This window comes from Peromyscus californicus, unplaced genomic scaffold (genome assembly GCF_007827085.1).
Source record: "Peromyscus californicus insignis strain IS unplaced genomic scaffold, ASM782708v3 Scaffold_4__1_contigs__length_199733344, whole genome shotgun sequence".
Lineage (NCBI taxonomy): Eukaryota > Metazoa > Chordata > Mammalia > Rodentia > Cricetidae > Peromyscus > Peromyscus californicus.
Genome location: NW_026294562.1, coordinates 88,047,651 through 88,062,420, shown reverse-complemented (window position 1 = coordinate 88,062,420; position 14,770 = coordinate 88,047,651). Strand labels below are relative to the sequence as shown.

Genomic DNA, 14,770 nt, shown 5'->3' with positions numbered 1-14,770 from the left:
GAGGTAGTGACCTTCCCTCTCATCTTTGAAGAATCCACGTCTGCTCCTGCCTCTTCTCAAAATCCACAAACACTTCTTGCTACAGCAATGTGTGGCCATGAGAAGCAGGCTTGTCTTGCTGGGTGAAGGGCTGGGAAACTCTCAAGCCAGCCTCCCTCCACCTTGCAGTGGGTTTAGGCAGACACCACCATAGGAAGCTTGGGACCTCCAGGCTCTGGCAGCAGGTGTCTGTAAGTTTGGGTCTTGCTGTGCTCTGTGGAGGAAGGGTTTGGGGGCATAGACTAAGCCAAACACAGATGTCATAAAACAAAATTTATCTTTAATTGGTAAGTGTCAACAGCAGTACAAAAGATGGAGTGATGACAGCTAGTTCAGGGTAGAGGACAGTCTTGAGGTAAATGAGCATAAATAGGCAGTTCCTATAGACACTCCCCCGCGGGCCTGAGCCCCATCGTGGCATATACATTATCACCCAAGGATGGCATGTCTAACACATATCAGGAAAGCACCTTGTGCAAAGAGGGGAAAGTAGCTCAGGTGCCAACATACTCCAGGATAGACAAAGACGGCACGCCTTTTCTCTCATCTTTTCCCTTAACGGTGAGGCAGAGCAGGGAAGCCCTGGAGCAGCTCCACTGGAGGGTGTTCCATGCTGAGGTTGTCTCATGCCAATACTGTCCAACAAGACCCAAGAGGTCTGTGTATGCGACAAAGCTAAGGGCCGTGATCCACTCCTTTCGATTCCAATTTCCCATCTCTTTAAGTCCTTAGCAAACTTCTTTTTTTTCACTATCCAGAGGAGAGTGTGCGAAAGCTGTGATGGTAACCCTTCAGGTCATTTAAAAACTTTACACTGGACTGTACAAGATTTTTTTTTGATAAACTATTTACATTTTCAGACTTTCAAACATATTCAAAGCAGCAATAGACACTAGTTTTTTAATGCTTGTTTGTTTTTCTAATTGCCCAAAATAGTTACCAGCCATGGGCCAAGTAGGTACCTGTGGTATTCATAGAATTTCAATAAAGAAAATCTGCACTTAAAATTTGCTGGAGGGTGTGCTGAATATCCCCAGAGTCTAAAGGGTCACACCCACAGTGTTGCTATGGGAACCAATGCACAGTACCTTGACAACAGAGTTGGAGTTGTCCGGACAGCCCTACACAAGCTTTACACTTCAAAACAGCAGCCAGCATGTCAGTCCAGCATGTCAGTGAGTTGTGCTGATTAAATTAACATAGAATACAATCTCACAATATACATCACAAACAAATTACAATGTAGGCAAAGAAAAGAGTTACAGTAAGGTAAGTTATGCAGTAACAGCTTAGAGGCTTGTATAAGGTAATTCAAAATTGTATGTGGCAAATACAAGAATGAGCCAGAACAAGCCCTAAACATCCTGATGTCTACAAGCTGGAGGACACAATGAAGATCGCGTTAGAGAGCTAGCTAGCAAGTAAGTGAGCGAGCGAGCGAGCGCACATATGACGAAGGAAGGAAGACAGTGGAGGGTACTCACCAGCAGACCTGCCATGTGCAGCAATGACGATGGTATTTGCCCATTCCCCAGACTCCAAGGGTGCCCACACTGAAGCCCTGCTCTATGCCTGCACTTCCGTGGAACTAAGACACCAGCAAGAAACATCACCTACCGCCTGCCTCCAACTCCTTTGTCAATAGAAGGGAATCTGCAGGAAGCCTTACTTTTTCAGCCCTTCCCCAGTCACTCCATCTCTGCCCTCGAGCATCCCCAGTGCCAGGTTATAAGCGCTTGGAAATGATGGGATGGGGACAAAAAGAACTTTGCTTACATATCATGATTTTCAATCTATTTTTGATGTGCAGAGCCCTGATCAAGAATATGTGGCATCAGAAACAATGTGATTGGCAGGAGGAATAGCTGCTTACGAAGAAGCCGTGTCAGGGGTAGAGGACCTAAAAAAAAAAAAAATGCAGTGCAAGTGAGACCGGTAAGGTCACCACTGTCATTCTACTTTCAGAATGAGCTCAAGTGCCAGCCCAGTCCTTGGAGGAAATGTGGACAGCAGGCAAGGCTTTCTTAGGTAAGAGGCAGACCCCGCCATCATGTCAGTCTGTTCCTCTAGACACGTCTCTTTGCAGTTGTTGGCACTTGGTACAGGACTTCTATGGCTCAAAACGATGAAGGAGTTCTCGTTTCCTTTCCCTAAGGAATTGGTAAAGTCAACTTACTGAAAATGAACGATGAGAGAACAGCAACCTCCCGGGTGGCGGCAGTGTGGCCAGGCCATGTTTCAGCGGAGGAAGGTGCGCATCCCTAATTGCTGAGCTCCAGGCTCAGGAGGTTGTATACTAGAGATACAGCCTGGCTTTACTGAAGCCTGGTTTCAGCTCTAGAGGGATCACTCCTTCTTTAGCACTCCCGGCTCCCATAGGGCTAATGGCCAGAGGAGGCCAGCCTTTGACAAGCAGAAGAGCTCTGCGGGCCCCACCTGACTTTAGAACATGGCCTGGGAGTCTGTGTCAGGCCTTGGCGAAGGAATTCAGGCCCAGGACAGGCTAGAAGGTATCAAATACCAAATGAGGCAAACCCGAAAGGCTGAGAGAGTGTTTGTGAAAACAACAACATGGCCTGGAATTTGCCAGCGAGGAAGAGAAATTGCCAACCAGGCTTCACATGTCCATGGAAGGACCTTCTCTCTCTCTCTGTCCCCTTAGTCCTTCCTCTCTTCCTTCCTTCCTGTTCCATAGAGCCCATTCATTAATAAAAGGACTGTCTGACAATAGCACTTTTCCAGTTGACAAAGAAAAGCCTGATCCTATGAGTTCTTTCATGGAGACAAACTTGGGTTTTGATTTAAAGCTAGTGTAAAAGAGGGAATGTTGCAGGAAGATGACTTCAGAACCCCCTTAACTGGTACTGTGAGGTTAATACTAATCTTGTCGGCAGATCTTTACCTCTAAAACAAAACTCCCGCTTCTTGCCATTACAGGCCATAGAACTATCTGGGGAGATGGATCTGGATTCACAAGCAAACTGACTTTCTCCTCGCTCTGCTGGAAACTGAGTGTGTGCAACTCCTCAGCTTTCTATAAGGAAAGAGGGGGGAGTCTGAGCTGGGGGAGCAGTGGGTTCTGGACCACATGAGAACAGGTAGGGGTCCTGCTGTCTTGGCTGAGGATGAACACTGCCTCACTGGAGCTGATAACTCTCTGTCCACACTAAATGTGACTGGTCAGCTTTTAGTGTGGAGCAACACATATGGATAGAGAACAGAAAGAAGACACATAACTTATATGTCACTAGGAATTCATGAACCAAAAATAAATTCTATTTCTATGTTATATTTACACAATTAGAAAACTCTAAAAATGAGATGGTGAAGTCATAAAAACTTTGTTTAAGCCCCACTGATGTAAGTGATCTCTGTGATTGTCATTCTCCATTCCCATGGATATTTAGAGCCAAATGTGGCTAATAAATAGAATAAACTGTGTATGCACAAAATTTAGATTAGAATACAGCATCACTGTCTGAAACCAATGAGAAGCATTCACACTGATCATTCCCAGACAGCCTTTGTGTTTGAGAACATGGCTAGAAGTTCCTGGACCCAGTGCCGAGGCAGAGCTGGAGCTAACAAGAAGTTCCTACACACGTGTATTTTGCATAAATAAATGAAATAACAAGACATAAAAATGACTCAGATCCGGCAACTGTGAGGCAAGCCCACACGAGTCGAAACAGATGACTTTTGTTCATGTAGTTTCCATACCAGTTTCACATTAGTCAGTGATAAAAATATCATTTATATCCAGTGCTTGTAACACTTACGAAACCAGCATCTGTGAGTGTGTGTGGTTTTTTGTTTGTTTGTTTTTCTTTCTTTCTTTCTTTCTTTTTTTTTTTTTTTTTACTACAAGCAAATCAAGTTTCAATCTTAAAGAACAGTCCTTTGTTCTCCACCAGCCCAGAATATTATTTTGGCATGGTCATAAAAACAAACAAAATTAACTACTATGCTAAATGTTTGCCTTTGTGCAAAATTAATTTACATACAATACAACACTAGCCATATAACACTCTACCTATGCAGCACAATTTAAAAAAAACAAAACGAAACGAAAACGAACATACCAGTGAGAGCAGAAGCCAAAGAGGAGGGAGAAACATGAGGAGGAGTGGAGGAGGAGACAGAGAGTCCAGGAAATCAGTAAGACATAATAAATACTCATTTTGTTTTTGAAAAGTGACCTCCTCCTCATATGAAATCAATGTACAAGAACAAAGTTCCAATCCCCAAATCAATATTAAGAACAAACATTTCTATCAGTACCTTAAACAGCTTCTGGAGAGCGCTCACAGGTAATGACACAGCTGGTCATCTCTTGGCTAGACCTGTTTATTGCTATTAGGCATGGCCTGGAGCACTCTTGAAATAAATATGAAGTTTTACTACTTTCTCTCAAGTGACAAAATGGCTCGAAAAATTTGATGGAGCTGTTCTTTGCCCTGACGCTCAGATTCTGGCTGTCCTGTTCACTGATTTGCTCCCACTGAGGGGTTCTGGGTAAGGCTCCCTGTAAGCAACCAGGCCTGGGTTCGGGAAGGTTAAAGTTACAACATGGTAGAACTTCTTGTGGTTAGGAGATGGGAGAAGGAGCCTCAATACATCCAGCCCAGCGGCATGTCTCCAGAGCTCCCCTTGAGTGACAAGAGCAGATCACCCCATTTACAAGCAGTCACTGAAAAATGAAGTCTGCCAGAGGAGCTGGTGGGCTGCCCCAGAAGCCATGTGTCCAACTGGCTAGCAGCACCCTCATATTTCACCTCCCTGTGGTTTCCTTTTACCCTTGTCTTTGGGTTGAGGCTTCTAATATCCTGGAAATTTTGCAAAGATCTCCATGGATGTGCTAGCCGGGACCAGGTTGCTCAGTAAAGGTGACAGCATGCCAGCTCCACTGTAGACCCCTCATGTGGCCCATGACCCTTGGGCTTCAGAGTGGCTGCCAGAGGCTCCTTGACTGGCAGTGACCACTGCTGACCTTCACTGCTGAATGGAACTCAGGTTATACTGTTTGCTGAGAACTGAGTGAGGGAGAAACTGAGGTCACAGTGACTCACAGGGGCATACATGTTTCCATGTAAGACTCCTTGACCCAGATGCATAAGCCTGCAGCCAGATATACACTCATCTTTAAGAACAACAATATTTACTAGAATCACTTCAGAAATGCTTCCAGGGCTCTGGGGACATGAGATTGTTATGTACATCTTTTATATCCAGCAGGAAAAGTAGGTGAAAGGGCAAGGAGGACAAAAAGAAAAATTATTAAATTAATGCCACCAATAATTTTTAAAATAAATAGTAAGTGGACCCTTGACATTCTGGAATGAATAAATTATTTAAGAGAACAATGTGTTAAGATTGAATGTCAGGGTGAAAGGCAAGGGGAGAATGGATGTAGTGAAAGGTGGTCTCAGGCAGGGGAGACCACCGTGTCGGTGTCTGGTGTGGTGATCACTCTGGTGCATGTCATCCCACGCCACACACTGATGGCACGTCAAGAGGCAAACACAATTGGGGTCACGCACTGTGGCAGCCTTGCTCATTCCTTACAATATCTTGTCTCCAGATTCCTGAGTACTTCACCATTTTCTGGAAAAAAAAATGTGGTTTGCTATTTTATTTTAAGATGCCAAAGATTGTCTAAGACTTTGCAGTGTCTCCTGTAAGACTTTCAAAATAGTCAAGATTCAAAAGTTATGAAAAAGGTTTGGCACATTCAAAGTTGAATTCTACACATGGAAAAAAAAATGGAATTCCGAGGCCTTTTGAACATGTTCTATACGCAGCCGCACACGCCGTGGACTTGTCCGGTTTCACAATATGAAATCCTCAGTTGTTTTCTAAAGTAATTCAGAATAAAAACACATTCACAACCTGTAGCCGGCACAGCATACCTGAGTGAGAATGTTTAACCCCATCTAAAACAGTAACTTAAACCCTTTGTCAACATCCCAAAGAAAAATAGTAAGACAGAAATGTAAGACTTGAAAGACGGCGATGGGCGGAGATAAGTTTCCAAGTCCCGGTGTCTCATATTTAATACGTCTTCACCTAAATAAACAACAACAGTAACGGTAACGACAAAAACTCAAGTTTATGAAAACTCAGGAAAACGTAATTTTCTGTCTCACACGTTACGAAGCGATTAAGACCACTCTGCTGATGTACGGTGGAGCCACAAATGCATGCGGGCTCTTTAAGAACTTGGTTGTTGTTGTTGGGGAAAGGGAGTGAAATGTCAGAGTGTTTTAATTCAGCAAACAAAAGCTCCTCAGTTGGCACTGACAGGCTCTGGGGCCTCATTTTCGCTGCTATAGTCTGACTTGGGATCATCTTCGTAGTCGTCATAGGCTTCCATTTCATCCTCTCCATTAATCATGTCGTTCCCAGCCAGGCTTGCGCCGTCCATCTTCATACCATACGTGCTCTGGATGACAGGGAGGCTGGGCTCTGGGCTGGCAGAGGTGCTAGAGCAGTCAGATGTCATCTGAGGTGATGGTGTGGTCGTTGCCATAGTAATAGCACCAGGATACACAACACCTGTTCCTGTGGTGATGGGAATCTGAGGCTGTTGCCTGTATAGGTTCAGAAACAAAATGAAAGAGAGGGGAGATCTCTATAGGTTCTCACATGAGACCCAGGACTTCCTAACCCACATTTTCCAAACCAAGCCCTCTGTAACATGTTAAGTGTCCAGAAGTGACAAGAACGTTCCTTGGAAGAATCCCTGGACTGTCCCTGATGCTGTGGCTGGTGGTTAAATAATACAACGCAGCAATTTGCTGACAGTTTCACAACATAAAGGCAGAACTTTCAACTTGGCAAATATCACTGAGCTCAGATCACACTTGGCATTGGGTCGGGCACAAATGCTGCAGTGAAGACCACAACGGTTCATGTGAGACCATTTTAAAGGAGACCAGAGAGCAGCTTTTATTTTTTACTAGTCAAGAGGCATGGGCATATTGTAATGATACTCTTAAGTGGGTTGGTGTCATCTTCAACTTGGTTTGAGAATTTGAGAACTATGGATGAAAGAGGAAAATGGGAAAGGACCTGGCGAGTCGAAAATAGTCAGATCTGGCAAAGGCTTCACCCCCCTCTGTTCTAATGTGTACTTGTTGCTGTAGCTGGACTTGCCAGGCTAGGATCCTTCCAGGATAGTCATCTTAGACGTCACTGCTCCTGAGGCTGAGGATGGAGCTGGGGCTGGAGCACTCGGTAATAAAAAGCAGTGAGCTTTGCACCCTAATAATAAGATACACCAGGCCTGTTACTCCTGCTACATCCCAGAAGATGCCAAGTCAAGTCACACCAGATCACTTCTTCATACTGTGTCCCCAGTTCAAACAAACCAGCAGATCCCGTGAAGGTCGAGCTCTTCTGTGCAGGAAGGGCTACCACTGTGTGTCTCCTTTCACCCAGCACACAAGAATTAAAGCTCCACCAGCTCAGACACTGTGTCTGAGGTGACATTTTCAACTATGTAATATTTATCGAGTGGTCCTCAGTGGTTATGGGTAGCAGATTATAGTCAACATACACTTTAGGCTTCATTGTGATGGCTCTTGCAGAGCCTTGGTATTCATATGTTTGTAAAAATGGGGTCAGGGTGTTCTGGAAGGTCCTCCTACCTGTTGTAATCAAGGCTTCAAGTCAATTGTCATTTGAGTAATTCTTATTGGCCTTCTACATCAGTAAGACTTTCTGCCCACCTCATTCTCAGGAAAGACATGCATATTTATGAAGCAGCTCTGTTGCAGGCTGGTCAGAGATACCTCAGAAGGGTCTCATTTCCTCACAGAGGCCTCCAGCCTTGTTTTTAGAAGGAGAAAGGCCAAGATGCCTGGAGATGTGTGCTTACACTGCCTTTAGGGACCTTCAGCCACCACAGGACGTCCCCCTGATTCTTTAACCGTTTACTCACATAACACGTATTTGTGTGATTATAACATGTAAATATAAATATATACATACAATGACATATAAGTGCATTAACAAACATAACCACCCCTTAATTCTTATTAGTCTTGAGATGACATAAGCTGAGGACTCAACAGTACCTAGCTGAGCTGGTACTGACACTGGATCTGATATTAATCCAGTTCTGATGACTCCTATGTTGAATCTGACCTCCTGAAGGAAGCAAGTGACAAGAGAAGCTACTGTACCTGTAGATACACCCCATGAAATCCTGCTCCTCTCAAATTCTAAAATCATATGCTTCTAAAAGTTGGGGTAAATTGGCACAAATTTAATTTCATGCTAACATTCTCAGGAGTTACTGCATTACATCTATAACTGATTTTGGATAATTACAGTAGAATTATTTTTGCCTTAATTTACAAGTATAGATAGACCATTCTCCTGCAACATTGACCCATTTTACAGATTTCCTAACGTGACAGTTATTCTAAACTTCGCAGACCAACAAAACTATCAAATGGTACATTTTCTTTCAATACAGAAAACATGTGTTTTTCATGAGAACAGATGGTTTCTTTTTGAAATATTGTAATTAAAATATTTGTATTTTATGTATATCTGTTACTTTTATGTCTTAAATAAATGTAAGTTGAGTCCAAAGCCTAGCTCTTGGTTTGGTAGAGCCCTCTCCTAAGCTAACTTTCTTCCCATTCCTGGGATTCTTCCATGGTTCACTGCTAAGCTCCCCTGCAGGCCTCAGCTCCACCTACCACCTTCCTAAAAGTTGCTTCACTAGTGGGTCTGGAGGTGGGGTCACTCCCTCCCTGCTCTGCCAGGCACTCAGATGAACTTGGGTGGAGGAAGTACACTGCCCTGCTTCTGCTCCTACATTTAAAATGTGAGCTTTGCACTGGTCTCTGGTGCTGTCTAGACACCATACAGCACATTCTCCCAGCCCACTCTTTCTCTCTCCTAGACAGTCTGTAGTACTTTCAACACTCATCAAACATCTGACTCCTCACTCTAAGATGACAGCCTGGCTTTTCATTTCACGAGGCAAATAGACACAACTAGAAGAGACTTCCTGCAAGCCCACCATCACACGGACTCACTTGTGTCTCTGAGCCCAACCCTCTGCTTGCATTGTGTATGTTTAATGAGTTTGGAATCTGACATAGAGGCTTCTTGCTTGTCCACAGAACCTATTTTCCATGGCATACTACTTTTCCTCTCCTCTCTAGCTACTGCTCTACTTCTCTGATGTTCTAAAACAAAACTCAGGAAGGTTGTCTCTCTCCATTTCTTCCTCTCAGTTCTTCCTTAGACTCATTTCGATTACTCCTAATACTGTACTGAAACAACTCAGGAGGAGATCACCAATAATTTCCAACATACTAAATTCAAAGTCAGCTTGGTCCACATCCAATACTGTGGCTTTAAACAGTAGCCATGTGCACTATAAACACCAAAGTTTATATCTCTAACAAGTATCTTCCTCCTAAACTCTCTCGCTGCCCCCCCCCCCCCAAACTCACACTAGTGTGTGCTTTTATTTGGATGCTAAAGACTATCTCAGTCTTACAGGTGCAAAACTCCTAGTCACTCTGGATTTCCAGTCTTTAGTGGCCTTTCTGATCTTGGCTAGTGAGTACTTCTAATCTTTCCAGTTGCTCAAGCCAATCCTTTGTAAGAGTTCTTTCAATTACTGCAGTTAATCCACAAGCAAACCATGCTGGTTCTCCATCAGGAAAATCTCTAGAATCTATCTACTTCTTGGCTCCCCACTCTTCTACACCTGGTCCAACCACCATCAATTCAAGTGTGATTTATCCTAGGAGCCTTTCAAACAGGCTGTTCCTCCTCAGACAAGTTTCAACATAGTGACTCAGGTGATCCTCTCAAAGCCCAGCATCTTTTGTCTGGCTTTGTTTCCAATTCTTCAAAGCCTTTCCTCTGGGCCGAGTCAAACTCAACTTCACAATGGCGAATATGGTCGTTCACAGTTTGGCTCTCTGTCATCTCTCTGACATTTCTAATTCTTCCTACCTATTCCCTTGCTCTGGCCTCTGTCTTCTCCAAGGAGCCAGCATAGCTATGTCTGCAGACATGGTGGAGTGTCTCCTCTGCCTGCCACCTGAACAGCTCGCTTCCGCACCCACTCAGTTCTCATACTCTCAGGAAAATACTGGGGCTACCCTAGCCACTGGAGCAGCCTCCAAAACACTCCACCACTGTCCCTTCCCTATTTACTTTCTCTGAAGGTGTTTGTAACTATTTTACACTTGTTTATTCATTGATTGACTTCTTCCACAACTAGAATGTAAGCTTTACAAAGATAAGATTCTTCACTAATATAGCTCCAGAGTCCAGACAATGCCTGACCACCAATGCCTGACCACAGAGCACACTCAGTAAATACCAGTTGATTACATTGAGTTAGTGGATGAGGGAACAGAGTAGAAAATGGGAGGAAAAAAATGGAAAAATATAAGTGATATATCAGACAAGAAAAGATATGAGATTAGAAATCTGGGAGGGACAATGACAAAGAAAAGATAAGGATGTGACAATCTTCAGAGGCTCAATGATTGTCCTCATAAACAGGAGACAAGCTGGAGGACCAGGACCAGCTTGCAAACCAACAGGCAGACTCGAGAGCAGTGAAGGAGTAATAACCTTCTGGTATTGGAGACGCCTCCCAAAGGAAGCAGCTCCCTTGGGAGGTGGCAAGTCAGTCCTCACAGAGTCTTAGTGGAGGCGCTAAGGATCACCAGGGTGGCGGGTGACAGGAGGCACAGAAGATCTAAGAGCCCTCGGAGGCTACACCAGACTGTGGGGATGAAGTCCACAGCTATACACCATTCTGGTTCTGTCTTGTTCTTAAAGTGAGCAGTCTCAGCTGAAGCATCGTGGCTCTCACTGTTGCTACAGCCAGCCTATCTTATCCTTCCGTCACTACCTCCTTTGTATTACTGAACATCTGACATTTTCAACCTCACACATCCTCCCCCTCCTTTATTCTTAGTTGGGAATCTACTTTCTACTAGTCAGACCTTCTCAAACCTCAAGTGCCTCCCTCCAGGGTACCTGTGGCTGGTCTGGTCTTGCAGCTTAGCAAACTTCCTTCCTGGGCTTCTATGTGTCTAGATAAGCACTTCATCATGCCATACTGTGAACACCATCTGTACTGTGGCTGGTGTACAAACCATTATCAGCTAACCCAGTGTGGTAGTGTGAATGCAATTGGCCCCCATAATCTCACAGGGAGTGGTACTATTAGGAGGTGTGGCTTTGTTGGAGTGGGTATGGCCTTGTTGGAGGAAGTGTGGGGGTGGGCTTTGAGGATTCCTATGCTCAGGATATAGTCCAGTGTCACAGTTGACTTTCTGTTGCCTGCAAGATGTATCTCAGCTACCTCTCCAGTATCATGTCTACCTGCACGCCGCCATGCTCCCCACCATAATGATAATGGACTAAACCTCTGAAACTATAAGCAAACCCACTCAATGAAATGTTTTCCTTATAAGTGTTGCTATGGTTATGGTGTCTTTTATAGCAATAGGAACCATAACTAAGACACCCAGTCGTGTATGTGTCTGTCTTATTTAACTACTGAATGCTCCGAAAACTCTTGTCTATAGGAACTATGCTTCATGCTTTGGTGATTTAGTACAGAACTGGGCATCTTGCTGGTTTCTAATAGGCTCTTAACAATTGACTGGTTGGTCAATAAACAAACTGAAAAAAAATCAGCCAGCAGCATCAAGGGTTGTCTATCAGGAATCACTTTCCTAGAAAGCACTTTTCCTTCCTTTACAGATCAATTTCAAAGTCAAAATTCAAACACTGCAGATTTCACAGACAGGAGTAGCTGGCAGGCCTTGGGCTTTACAAATAATGAATGTGGGCACCAAAACAGAAGCTGAAGATGTCTCGAAAGTATTTGCATGCAGGGACAGGAACAGAGTTGGCCAAGAACAGAGTAGTACCTGGGCTGGATAGAGATCAGCACCAAGACATGGTTTTTAAATCACAAGAGTAGTCCTGGAACAGTCTGACTTTGTCAAATATAAAAGGATTACATGTTCATACCGGCGAACCCCTATGGCTTCTCACCCTTAGACCCCATCAAGGTCTGTAAGTGGAGGCAGCAGGGTGAGGTGAGTTGCATGGCTCTCTGGCTGATGCTGTAGGAAGGGGTGGAGCATGAGCAATCTTCTTGCATTATCTACTGGTGGTTCTAAGCTGCTTCCTTACTGGACAGTCAGTGTCCTACAGACTTCACTTGACTCCTTTAGATTTAACATCAAAATGGCAGGGTCCCAGATCACCTAGGGCATGATTATCTAGGAAAATAATACTTCTAATATAGTAGGAAATAAATGCCTGACACATAGATTTTTCTAACTGCGTGTTAGACAGTGTTCTTGGCACTTTCCATTTGCTAAGCCTTCTTCTGAGGGACTCATGTTATTGATGCCATGGTCATCCTTATTCTACACATAGAAAACTGATGGGCAGAGAGCTTAAGGAAGTATCTTAAGGGCAAGTGGGGGCTTCTGAGGAACAAAGATCCATACATGCCAGCACAGTGACAAAAACACAGTCCGGCATCAGAGCCTGAACAGGCTGGCTCTGGAGTCAATGCCTTCACTACTGTCCTACATGGGCTCTAATTGTGAGGTGCACACAACATTGAGGCAAACATATATTATACCCATATCAGCCTGACTTGAATCTCAGCAATGTACCTGACTATGTGCTTTGTACAAGTGACTTCATGTCTGCCAACACAGTGCTTGTCAATCCTCAAATAGTGATAGTGTCTATCTAATACATTTGATATATTTTCAATAACCTACATTCTTCACTCAGCACAGCATATTGCATACTATGAGTATTCAATACTTTTCCACCATTGCTGCTTAAAAAGTATCCCACTTGGATACTCGGCAGTATCTTTATAATTTCAGGGGTAAATACTAGATGTGTTCCAAATGAAAAGCAGATTTAGCAATGATTCATGGGAAAAATATAACATTGTAGCTACATAGGCCTCAGCAAATATCAGTTCTATATTTATAGACTGCTCACAAAATCTTGATACTTAATCTGCCATTTGAAGGAGTTAAATCTCAGGTAAGAGGAAACTCTATTACACATTATTGACAGATTTTTTTTTTTGTAATAGCTAAGTTTTCTAACTCATCAGCTACAGTTGTATAGTCATTGAAATGCACAAAAATGTCAAGTAATGTATGTGGTATGACTGGCTGAAAGGGATGCATGTCTCTTCAAAATCAGCTATAAAAATCGATCTTGCCCCATCAAGATGTCAATAGTAATCTTTGAGTTTTTGTTTGTGTTGCTTTCTGCTCCTCTGGTTGTAACCTTGCAGCTAATGAAGATCAATTTCCAAAGATCACCCTCGGGGAGCTACCACTCTATCAGACCTAACTATTTAAAAGAAAATACAAATCTCTAATAAGTAGGGATACTACCTAGCTTTATGTAGCAGATATTCCTGGAACTGGGCAGAGGGAAGCAGTCAGCACTGGGGATTAAGAACAGGCCTGATGGTGGTGGCATATGCCTTTAGTCCCAGCACTCAGACAGCCAAGGCTACACAGAGAAACCCTATCTTAAAAAAACAAAACAAAATAAACAAACAAAAACACACAAAGCAAAACAAAACCAAATCAAATACAAACAAACAAACAAACAAACAAACAAACAAACAAAAAACACCCCAAACCAGAATGGATGTTCTAGTCATTGCCTGCCCTTTGGCAGCATCGTTTGCTCCAGAGAGTGAAGCCACCCTTCCTGTAACAGGTCTTCCTGCACTGTCAGTAGCAGCCCGGCCCCCTGCAGCTCCCCTCAGCACACCCCACAGTTGCACACTGCACTGATTCTAGGGTCCATGAGCCCTTCACAAACTGCACAGCTATACTCATGTCTGTTCCAGAAGAGTTTGTGAGGCACCTTGTGGGGAAACACAGTAAGTGGGGTTTCTTTGCTGTTTGCGATGACAGGTGAAGACCTGGAATTGCACTTTCATGCCTCTTCACCTTTGGGATCCATGGGGACTCTCGAAACCTTAGTTTCTGTATCTCATTTAGAGGATTATAGATTGTGTGACTTGGGGATACAAAACTAGTGCAGTGTGGGCACCCAATAAACCGCAGATGTCACTAAGTCATCTGAGTTTCAAGGAATTATCAGTTTATTATGTTTCAAAGAAACTACCAGTCTGCACCAGTATGTGTTGGGGCATTTGGATACAGACTCATTTTAAAGTACTCTGTAGCAATGACTAAGTTAAATATCATGGGTACAACTCATCTATTCAAGTAAGTATCAGGAAACAAACAGTACTGATAACCCTTTAGATTGTGGTCAAAGAGACCCAGCAAGTATCACTCAATACACAGGGGCAGAAGAAGGCCAGGAATCACAAAAGCTCTCAAATTTAAACTTTTTCAAAGATAAACACAGTCGCAGGGATGCAGTACCAGGTTAAACACACAAGATGTTTATCATGCAGTCTTAAATCCATATTGTGTTAAAATGACTAGCCTACTGAAAGGGCACTATGAACCTGCATTTTTCATAAATTGTCTCATTATCATGTGAATGATCCAATTATATTGCATTGTACTTTCTGTGTTAAAAGCATTATTTTAAAAAGTGCAAACACTCACAGCACAGAGGTATTTGATAAGCCTATTTTGTCACATCTTCATTTATTAACATGTTGGAATCGTCAATTAATAAGGTGGGACAATTC

At 43.4% G+C, this 14,770-nt stretch overlaps 1 protein-coding gene across 1 annotated transcript in view; it reads right to left on the bottom strand.

The window, feature by feature from the left end:
- Positions 1-299: 299 nt before the first annotated feature.
- Sox6 (SRY-box transcription factor 6) overlaps positions 300-14,770 on the bottom strand; it is a 569,660-nt gene continuing 555,189 nt past the window's right edge. Inside the window, 1 exon segment of the mRNA XM_052714601.1 lies at positions 300-6,629. Within this exon segment, the coding sequence (XP_052570561.1) occupies positions 6,326-6,629 (304 nt within the window). The 3' untranslated portion in view covers positions 300-6,325.